The sequence below is a fragment of the Arvicola amphibius genome, chromosome 1, assembly GCF_903992535.2.
Source record: "Arvicola amphibius chromosome 1, mArvAmp1.2, whole genome shotgun sequence".
Lineage (NCBI taxonomy): Eukaryota > Metazoa > Chordata > Mammalia > Rodentia > Cricetidae > Arvicola > Arvicola amphibius.
Genome location: NC_052047.1, coordinates 17,365,097 through 17,377,045, shown reverse-complemented (window position 1 = coordinate 17,377,045; position 11,949 = coordinate 17,365,097). Strand labels below are relative to the sequence as shown.

Sequence of the window (11,949 nt, the reverse complement as noted above, 5' to 3'; positions counted from 1 at the left end):
TCCACATTCAGAGGGTTCAGTTTGATCCCATGCTCATTCATTCCCAGTCCAGCTGGAGTTGGTGAGCTCCCATTAGCTCAGGCACACTCCTAGTGGGTGAACCAACTTCTCGTGGTCCTGACTTCCTTGCTCATATTCTCCCTTCTTCTGCTCTTCAACTGTACCTTGGAAGCTCAGTCCAGTGCTCCCATGTGGATCTCTGTCTCTGTCTCCATCCGTCACCAGATGAAGGTTCTATGGTGATATTCAATATAGTCATCAGTCTGACTATGGGACAAGGCCAGTTCGGGCATCGTCTCCTCCACTGCCCCCGATCCTAGCTGGGGGCATCCCCATGGACTTTTGGGAACCCCTCCAGAGCCAAGCCTCTTGCCAACCACAAAATGGCTCCCTCAATTAAGATATTTCCTTCTCTGCTCCCAAATCCATCCTCCATCTCAACCAATCCACTTCTCCAAGCTCTCCCCAACCCTCCTTTCCTCACACCTCTCTCCTGCTCTCCCCTTCCCTCTTCCACCCTCTCCCATGCTCTCAACTTTTGCCTGTATGATATATGAAGCTTTTATGTATACTTTTTTATTGAAAATAACTTTTTTCTCACATACTCTATCCTGATTATAATTTCCTCCCTCCACTCCTCATATTTTCTTACTTACCACCTCCCATCTCCTATGTATCTCTCAATTTAAAAAAAATCAGACTTCTATAATAAAAAAGAAAAGAATAAAAAACAAAAACTAACACTTTGCAATTGAAAAAATAAGCGAGCAAAAGGAAAAGGGCCCAGGAGAAGGCACAATAAACAGAGACACACTCATACACACATCAGAAATCCTATTAAAACACTAAAATGGAAGCCATAATATATAGAGAGAAAGAACCTGTAGGGTAAGAATGAAAAATAATCAGACAATCAGATATAAAAACCATCAAAGAAGAGCCCTGGCACAACATTATTAGACAAGGAAACCCCAAAGATGACACTGAATTCGTGGCAGTTGCACCTCTTAATTCTCAGTGCTTGAGACAGCATGAAAAACTTATGAAATCTCAAGCCAGACAAAATTCCCAGGAACAAGTGGGGATGAAGCTGGAATCCTCATCTCTAGCTGAGCAGATCTTGGCAACAAATACCCACTGAGAGGAGAATTACTTTTATTAAGTGTGCAGTCACAGGTGGGTTGATCACCCTCCAGTGATGGTCCAAGATCCAAGAGTATATGAGCAGCACAAACTGGATTTAATAGGTTAAAATAAAATAGCAGAATACCATTGAGTGGACTTGGAAATAGAGGGAGATCTGAGAACAGTATAGGGAGGATGGGGTGAAAATGACCAAAATACTTTGTAGTAAATTCTAAAAAAACTAATACAAAAAAATCAGAAAATTTAAAAATCTAGTTGTCCTATGGTATTATATGAACTGTGAGATGAAATGTCTTTGGGGAAATTTTAATTAAAAAAATAAATTTCTTTATAATGGCTGTAGTATTTGATGAGTAATGTAATAAATATTATTCATTAGAGTTTCAGTATTTTGTGAGTAATAGTTGACAATGGTACATCACATGTCTCTCAATAAGCATTTTAATAGTTTTCATGTACTGATTTTTAGTGAATACCACAAAACCTTAAAAACAAAATGTTACTTGTATTTCAAAGATTAGGCAACAGGCAGAGAAAGATAAAGTAATTCAGAAAGTCTATGTTTAAGTAAGCCTGTGGTTCTCCATTTAAACCTGGCAAGCATACTTACATAGCCTGAAACTTGGCACAGGTTATACTAGGTCTTGCCAAACTGATAGTGGTCACTCAGGCTCCTTAGAGTACTGTGTGGCAGCAAAACTTATACAAGAATGAATGAGAATGGCGGGAGAGTTACAGTAAATCAAAGTTGATATGGTTGGGTTGGGGATTTCAAATGAAGAGAAGTATTTTTTTTTTTACTCATTGATTATTTGTGGATTTTACATCATGCCTTCTGATCCCATTTATCTCCTTGTACCATTGCATCTGCCCTCTGCTCTTGAACCTCCCCCCAAAACAAAGCCAAATTTAAAAGAAAAACCAAAACTATACAAAACAAAGAACCAAGACAAAAATAAAATTAAAAACAACAAAAAAGAAGAATCTTGTCATGGAAGCTGTAGTGTGGCCCGGTGAATCACAAAATTTACCCTTTAGTCTGTATATCTTTACTTGTAAGTGTTCATTGTTATGAGTCATTGGTCTGGTCTGAGACCTCTGGTTTCTGCTACACCACCAGTAATAGGCTATCACTGGGGCTCCTCTTAGATATCCTTCTGTATCATGGAGATCCTGATGTTTTAGTTCTATAGGTTTGTTCCTTTCACATGCTCTAACAGTTGATAGATTCAGTGAAAGCTGGGGTGGGCCAACTCATAGCGCTGATTCTGGGCCTGGGTGGTAGTTGGGTTGGTCAGCTCACTAGCTTCCCCTCATTGTCATTATAGCTCACCAGACAGCCAAAGCTAGGAGTGTGGCCAGTTCTCCTATTCTCGGGCCCTCAGATCTGGGTCCCCCTCACTCATATTTCCAGGACCAGCTCTACTGTTTTGTCCAGGCAATGTGCAGGGAGGGCTCTCTTTTCTGATTGCTATAGGGGGCATGCAGAGGTGGGGTGGGGGAGAGACACTGAGTCATGACATTATTCAGCATATATTTAATCCTTAATGAATGAAGGCTGCAATGGTGTAGTTGTTTTTGCTTGTTTCATTCCTTGGAAAATATGGAAATAAATCTTAACTTTTATAGGCAATGTTGTTCCTAGCAAACTTCTAGAAACAGTTAATATCACATTTATTTCTTAGCTATTGCCAGCTACCAAGGGAATAAGCAACAATGTCACAGAAAATACCATGAGGGACAATGTAAGAAAAAAAATTGTGGTACCTAACATTTCTGAATAGCAGCTCGGGCCTGGATGCCACCGTGGGCCTGGTAGCAGCATCACAGACCCCTCAAATCAGCAAAGAAGTATTTTTAAATAATAATGATAGAGAAATTTATCAACTATTATAGGGACACTGTACAAATAACTGAAGGTGAGTGAGATGACAGCCATTAAAAGTCTTCAAAAACAACAGTGTGTTTGTGTGTGTGTGTGTGTGTGTGTGTGTGTGTGTGTGTGTGTGTGTGTGTGTGTGATGAGCAAAAACTTGCCTGGAGTGAGTTTAAAGTTAAAAGCACTGTCTGGAATGAGCCAAAGAAGTGAGAACTTCTTAAAAGTACTACATTAAAGAGATTTTCCTTTTAAGATACACACTTCAGCACATAAAGGTTTTCATTACAATTACAGTATAATAAGGGAAGGAAAACACTGAAGATATGAGAAGTATCAATTGCTAAATACCAGTCATTGCATAAATTCAGGAGATTGAATGTATAATAAAAATGTACAAATGAAAAAAAGTATAAATGAAAAAACTTGCTATAAAGAGAGAGCACCCATCACAACGTAACAGTCACTGCATAACCATAGATCATAGTGATCAGAGCATCACATACAACTTTCTTTACTGGGCCATTGTGGCTGATACAGTTCTGCTGGGGGTAGCCTACTGATATGTTAGTGATGGGCAATTGTAACTGATACAGTTCGAGTTGTGGTAGATTACTGTTCTGCTGGTGATGGGCAATTGTGACTGATACAGTTCGGGTTGTGGTAGATTACTGTTCTGCTGGTGATGGGCGATTGTGGCCGATACAGTTCTGCTTGTGATAGATTACTGCTTTGCTCGTGATGGGCGATTGTGGCTAATACAGTTCGGCTTGTGGTAGACTACTGATATGCTGGTGAAAAGACATTGGAAGACCAGAGCTATCATGAGATTCTACCATGTTCTCTGTGGTTCCTTACGAATATTGCTAATGCACTATCAAAACTTTAGTGAGATTTTGTCTAATACTTTATAGATGCAAAATTTGAAACTATGAGAGAATAAACATCTCCCTGAGCATGACTTAGCTGCCGTGTGACAGAGATGTGCCACAGATTTCAAATTTGCAATAATCTTTCTAGAATGACTACAAAATTTACCACCCAGTATAGGATCTATTTGAGTGGATGTCACAGATGCAATAATTGCACAGGAAAATAAGTATGAACCAAGATTTGAGGAAGTAAAAGGGATATACATCAATCTAAATTTTCCTCTGCACCTTGATTTTTGTTTAGTCATCGTTTTAAATATTGCATTTGATTTCTTAATGTTCTTCCATATTTATCATTGGTGTGTCTACTTTCCTCTTTTAGATTTTTAAATTTATTTCTACTTGTTTTCTCTTAGATAAGGTATCACCAGGTAGCCTAGCAAACTTAGATCTCATATGTTGAGCAGCTTAGCCTTGGACTCTTGGCTGCCAAGCCTCAGCCTTCAAATTCACACAATACTGGTGTGCATTCCCAAGTCAGTTAGCTACATGATAATTTTTAACATCCATGAACAGTTTCCATTAAAACTGAACAATATTTAGAAAGTCTGAAAACTGCAATAAAGACAAGACCATTTAAATATGCCTAAAGGATTGTTTATTGAAATGACTGGAAAGGAAATGGGTTCTCAGTTTCACAAACTATTTTGTATACATTATTGACATGCATTTTTACCTCAGTATGAAACTTTTATGATATTATATGAAATACAGTTTCAAAGCATAAAGAATTCATGAGTCAAATTCAGATGAAATGAATGCCGTATTATACATAGAATAAATAACAGAATAAATTTTTTCCATGTAGATTCATTCAAAAGTATAACATTTTTTGTAGCATGATCCAATGATGAAAAGGTTGTTTCATTTCCAGTCTCAGTCAATTCTGTGAAAAAAAAAAGTAGAATCAGCTGTTTTTCAAGTAAGTGGTTCTCAACCTTCCTAATGCTGTGCCCAAAAGTACAGTTCCTCATGCGTTGGTGACCCCCAACCATAAATTTAATTCATTGCTATTTCATAACTGTAATTTTGCTACTGTTTTAAATCATAATGTAAATATCTGATATGCACACTATCCAACATGTGACTCTTGTGAAAGGACCTGTCACTCCCTATGGGGTCTCTAACCACAGGTTGAGAATCATGGTTTTATATTCATTCACCCTTCGCCAGTTGCAGTACACAAAAGCAATTGCTTTAAAAAGGTACACTGTGTTCCTTTCCTTAGAGGCATAAAACTCATATTCAAAGAATATGCTCACAAGAAATTGTTGCAAAATGCCTAGTCTTTCTTCACTCCTAAATAGTTTTGTAGTTTAGAATTTCAAATCTATATAATCTGCCCTATTGTACCTTTTAATACCTGGACTGAGTAATTTGCTTTTGAATCATGAATTTAAAAACATTTTAAATGCAGTAAACATAAAATTTATGAAACAAACGTATGCATTGAAATGAAAATTGTCCTGTAATGAAAGCTATAATGTATTCACATAAAATATAAGAAAACTTCATTTCTGAGTTTCTTTTAACTTAATTATATAAGATGTAAAGATAAAAGATTTTTAAATGAGACAGATCTATATTAGTGACAAAAAATAAAATTGAAAGTTCCTTGAAATTTAAGCTATGCCTCATGTCAGATTGGTAAGAAGCTGTCAACCAGTGAGAGCACAGTGATAAATAAATTAATACTGTGATTAAATTTGCTACTCTGCTGTGTTTATATAAAATAATGAATTATAAAAAGATGTCAACCACAAAAATATTCACTCTGATATTCAATTTCCAGAAACTTACCAAAAATGAGGAGGAGATATTATCTTGGAAATCCTCTTAGACCTAAATTCAAGCAAATACAAATAAATAAGTATAAATTTTCCCTTTTAATGTAGCACCTGCCTAAAGTGTATCTATATAACAAAACAACTCAATCTTTTGACCCTACTCACATATACTCCAATAACAAATAAAATGCAATATGAAGATAATAAACATGCACAAGAAAATTTGAGAACTCTGCTGAAGAAACTTGCTACTCAATCTAATAAATTGCCATGTTTAACTGTGGTTTAGTCAGCCTTAATACTCTTGAAATCAGAATTTTACGTTGACCTGTTAAATCGGCATTCTTGGAATTGTCTACTTCCAACAGACCATGACTTTTGTCTCGACAATCGTAACAGTTATATCAGAGTCTGTCAGGTGCTAGGCACTGGGAATTAGGTGGAAGTGAAGATCTCCAGGTGACTCTATTTTATAGCCCACATCAAGAATTTTCTATTTATGGATGAATTATACATCTATTCTTCCATTCTACAGCTCCCATTTCTTCTTTTAGTATCATATGCACATTTTGAGGGGAATTTAAAAGGAACTAAATTTTGACTTACAGTGATGGGCTGAGGTGGCTGATTGGCAGGAAACTGGAGGGTGGGGCTAAGCAGAACATCTAGGTACTGAAGAAGGGCTTGGGCAGGCATATCTGTTTGAAGGAAGGGTGCTACTTGCTGGAGGAGGTACGGAACTTTGGACTGAGGAATAGTCAGCTGGGTCTGAGAAGAAACCACGGGAGTCTGAAGAAAAGCCTGCAGGGCCTGTGCCAGGGCCTGGACCTGAGCCTGAGGAATGTGCTGGTTTGCAAGATTAGCAAAACTGAGGACTTGAGGGTTAATGAGGTGGAGCAGAGTTTCAGAGTTAAGAGTGGGTGCGGCTTTGTGCTTGGGAAGGATGGTGGCTTTAGCTTTAAGGAAAGCTTCGAGTTCAGGAGAAATGACAGGCCCAAGAGAAGGCACTACAGGGGGTTGAGCAATAGGCTGGGTGTCTCGTACAAAGGGAGTGCAGGAGATGGGCTGGTCGTAAGGAAAGGCCTGAGGCTGTGACTGAATGAAGGGGTGCACTTTATCCTGGAGCACTTCCTAGAAAGAAAAGAACCTTTCAGTGCATGATTCAATTCAGCAACATCATCCTTCTTAATTAATTAATAATTTTTCAACCAATAATAATTGAGCAAGGGGTTTTGCTTAAGAAACTATCTTGGTTCTGGCTGGGTATGGTGTCTAATGCCTCTAGATCTTTCAGTTGAGAGTTTGAAGCAGGAGGATTTCTATAACTTTGAGACCAACCTGAGGTAAATGGTGCATTCTAGGCAAGTCTGGGTACAGAGTAATAAGGAATCTCAGCAGTTTTTTTTTTTTAAATGAACAAAATAGGAAGACATTCTCTTGGGTCATATTAAGAAATTAAGTACAGTGTTTTTAAGGATTTTACCTTAGCCTATTCTAATCATAAATGAATTGTAGTACAAAATGAAATAGATGTTCATGATTTTTTAGAATCTTCTCTTTATCCCAAGTCATGTCTACATGTGTAGCTACATATTCATAGGTATGCAAGAGCTTTGACTTCTCAACCTTTGTAGACTGATAATAGAAAAAAATATTTTTTTATAATTGAAAGCAAATTAATTTTAAAAGGTTTAGTGGGACAATGCCAAAGTTTATTTTATTTGGTTGTAAGGGGAAAAATCAGCCTCAATTTGTGACTAAATTCTGTGAGTCACTTAATATTGGTCAACTGGAAGAATGACTTCTTTTGGCAAAAAATAATTTTCTTCACCTTTGCAAGAGGTATCAATATCTAAAATTTTAATTTTATTTAGAAAATATGATGTGAACATCAAGTAATTTACTGAAGAAAATGAACTGTCAAAGTTAAATTACTATGCTGAATTGAATATATGGTCATAAGTATGATTTAATAGTGTAACTAGATGCTATTCAGAAAACCACTGATTTGAAGGCAACCTCTTCTGCTTTACATCAGAGCGTAAGCAGTGCCAAATTCAGCTGTTCTGTATCTCTGGACTTATCATTGGACTAGAAATGCCCTTAAGACTAGGTAAACACAAATACAAATATTATTATAATCAAATGTGAACTAAAACCAATGTCAATATGTCCTTTCATCGACATATTCATTTAGACAATAAAAGAAAAATGGCTTCTACATGAGAGATAATTATGTTAATTATTAAGAACAGATAATACCACTATCAACTTCAATCATGATTTAGAAAATGTGTTGACACCTAAGTGTGCTTTCATAGCACTGGTGTATGACCTCTGTTTACTATGAACAGACATGGTATTTTTATTTTCTGGTACTACACGTCACAAAACCAAGACATACATTTTTCCATGAGCAATTTACCTTTGCTTGCAGCTGTTCCATTTGCTCTACCATCTGAAGTTTCTGTTAGAAACAAAGTGTACATTAAAAATCCCAAATTTTAATCTTCCAAAATAAAGCATGGATATTAAATATAATGGGTTTACCTCATTGATAGTTTCAGTAGATTCCTTCAAATAATTTAAAAAAAGAATCAATAACTTTTACTGAGTAAATAGTATTTTCAATGTATATTTAAAATTAAGGTACTTGGTAGACTGCTTTAATGCATTATTAATGGGAAAATTGAAGAAACTTATATTTAAACTATTTGACATTCTGTATGAACTTATTCTATACAAGAAAGATGAGTGCAGTCAAGAGAGAAAAGTGAATTTGTGAGTATAGTATATCAACAGACATATAAACAATGGTAATTGCCTCTACAACCATGGTTCTTTCTCTACCTACAAATGCTCTTAATATTCCATTTGATTCTTAAAACCAAAAGCACAGAGTTGAAAACACAGCCTAATGCCTATATATTGTAGTAGCTACTGTTAGTTCACTTGCCTCCAAATAAACTATGAAAAATAAATACTTCCTCTGAGGCATTTGTAGAATTCTGAAAAGTATATACTTTTTTTTTTCTAAAAAAACAAATGGCACTACAAGTGAATAAGTAGTTCAAGGTAAAGACATCTATGTGATGCTCTCAGGTAGATTTAGGACTACATGCATATCACTTATTTTTATTTATCTAAATGACTGTTTAATAACCAAATGCATCCTTCTGTAAGCAGGCTTACGCACTATAGAGCATGTATGTTATTTCTATTGGCATCTGTCTTTAGTTTGGGCTGTAGTTCCTAGGCAATGAGTGATCCACAAAAGGCACATAGTAAATATTAAAACATAGATCAAACTGGGGAGAGCTCTTGGCAGAGAATTCGATGGTTAACTTCTCAAATAAAAAAGGGAAATGAAAAAATTTCAAATACTAAACTAACTTGGTACATTATAGAACATGCAGCAATCTAGATATTTTTCTGCCCGACTATAATGCAAAGCATATTTACCTGACGCATATGCTATAGTGACCTAGGACAATCTAACTCAGAAGAAGGACAGCACTTCACTGTTCTAAGTTTGGAAGCTGGCTCTGAGTGACATTTGTCTTACCTCACTGCTAGAAATGCTCTCAGTATATAAAACAGTAATAATACATATCTATTAATTTATAGAACTAATTAGAACTTCCAGATCATTAAACTTGTAGTTAGCTTAGGGTAAACCTCTTACCTCAGAGGAAACGCTGAGTGTTTCCTTTTGAAGAAAAAAAAAAACAAAGAAAACCATTATTAGTGACTATATATATCCTGCTACTAAACATGCTTCCCATTTGACTTTTCTGTCATCTACATCTTTCAGAAACTTAAAAAGCAAAAAAGTTGTTATATACCTTTTAGAATCTTGAAAACTTACATTTACTCTCTCTCTCTCTGATATTTTAGTAAACTTTTGTTGGTACATTCTTACATTAGATAAACCTGCCCATTGTTTTTGATAGGTGACAGAAGTCCTATTGCCTTGTGTCACTGACTTTTTCATGTTTCCCTTTCTGTTAGGGAACTGGTGGTGCAATAGTGCAGTAAGCATTTGTTCCAGCTTTGAGACCCTACAGGAATCTTGAGGTACTACATGACCCTCAAAGAAGCAGTGATTAAGTAAACATCTGAAACGCTCCATTAATTCAATACTGAGTGGACACCACTGTTATTGTCTATAAGTGGGCAGACCATTTCCTATATCTTAATAAGTTAGGAAGTTTCTTTACATACCTCACTTGCAAGAGCAAGTGCCACAAGGCAGGAGAGGATGAAGACCTTCATGGTTGTCAAGTCCTGGGAATGAAAAGATGAAGTTGTAAGAGATTAGTCAGTCAATTAAAGTCAAATTCTACTCTGGCTCCGAAGCACTCCTATGGCTAAACATCAAACTTGGACTTCAGAAGTACCAGGAGTGTTTTCACTTCACAGTTCCCTTCCCTTCATTTTTTCTTAGAGCTACTATTTAGCACTTACAGGTGGCCAGTCGGTGAGCAAATTAAAAATATTTCAGCACTAGGGAGCCTCACTTCTAGAGAGAATTGGTAGACAATGTGTATAAGTTGTTGGCTTGCTTGTGGGTGATCTCAGCATGAAAATAAAATTTGAAATATATTTAAAAAGCAGTCTTTCCAATACTTGATGGCTGAAAATTATTATCTCTGTGATAATATGGTTTTTTTTCTTCTGATGGGTGTTTCATAATTTATTACTAACCTTTCCTTGTCTAAAACCTATTCCATCTAATTTCATTGTCCTAGTTTAAAAAAAAAAGTTGTACCATTGTAGATTATGCATGTGGGGAGAATTCCACTGCATTTCTTATATTTTATTCTTACCATTTTATATGCCCATTTTTATACTAGGACATCATTGTTACCTGGTATGCTACAGGTTGCTTTTCTTCCACCCAATCATATTTCCATGATTACTGCTTCTAAGTAATATCTGACCTTTCTACTTTCACAAGTAGAAGACTTTGTTTCTATTTTCCACATGCCATAATGTTTTCTGAAATATTATAAGCTAGATCAAGGACCTAATACGATGGACTAGTTTTATGGTTATAATCCTCTTGTTTAAAAACATGGAATTTGCAGCTTATAATTGTTGCCTAGTAAATATCTATCTTTCCGTGATATAATTTGGGTGCCTTTTTAAACTAAAATACATCAAATCAAATGAGATATGTATTTAAGAAATCAATTTCCAATCTCCTCTTAATATATTTACCGTCCTGGTATTTATTATTACATATTCTAATTTTCATGAAGCCAGTAGTCATTGTAATTTGCATAAAATCTTTCTAGGCATTTCTTCATTTTTAAGCCTAATTTTTAAAATAATCTTTTGCTTCTTTTAAAATCTAATTTCAGAAAACTTTATTTTAAGTAATTATACTATTTCCATAACCTAGTCTAGTTTCAAATAAATCATGAAAATAGTATGTAAATATCACCTCTGAAATTCTTACCTTTAGTGGAGGACAAGAGTCAAGGTGAAGCTGGGAAGATGATGGTCTATCTGCTTCTGCGACTGTATTTATACTGTATTTAATGACATGCTAATTTTGTGGCTTGTAAGACATTCAAGAAGTCCCTTCAATTCCAAGAAATCCACATGATTGGAAAATGGTTTCTTTCTATTGTCTGTCCTAAGAAATTCTGGGGTACATTAAACAAGGCAGCAATTCAGAAGCTAGTGGAGCAAACTCATCCAGGAAATGCAATTGTCCAAATTAAAAAAAAAAAAATAACCTGGCTGTCCCTTCACTCTAGTACCAGTTGCTATAGACTCAATTCTCTTTGCATCTTAGTGGGGGCTTTAACCTCAGTTGTGGGGCAATCATACCTAGACATCAGAGATAGCCAGAGCTTTACATGGGTCAGGATTCTTCCCCTGAGCGCTGAGAGCTCAACAATGACACGAGAGCCTAGACGTGTGCCGCAAACTCTTTGTCACTCACATTTGCCTGGCTTGGGAAAAATTAATACTTCAAACCAGTATTTACTACACAAAGGGATGTATTTCATATAGTAATAAAATAAATCAGAGAAGGAATCTGTAAAATTTGTATGGAAATAAAACTATGAATCTGTAGCAAAAAGTTTGCAAAAAGGTACGACGATCAGCCTAATTCTTGGCCAAAACAAAGCCTCAAGTTTCTACAACCAACACCAGTGTTACCAACTCTGCTTTCTCCTTCCCCCCTCCATTC

General features: G+C 35.9%; 1 protein-coding gene across 1 annotated transcript; it reads right to left on the bottom strand.

The window, feature by feature from the left end:
• Positions 1–437: 437 nt before the first annotated feature.
• On the bottom strand, positions 438–10,016 carry Csn2 (casein beta). The gene is made up of 6 exons (XM_042054617.1): positions 9,966–10,016; positions 9,427–9,450; positions 8,292–8,315; positions 8,167–8,208; positions 6,348–6,872; positions 438–542 (listed from the first exon to the last, which is right to left on the bottom strand). The coding sequence occupies exons 1-6, from the start codon at positions 10,014–10,016 to the stop codon at positions 438–440; spliced, it is 771 nt and encodes a 256-aa protein (XP_041910551.1).
• Positions 10,017–11,949: the final 1,933 nt, after the last annotated feature.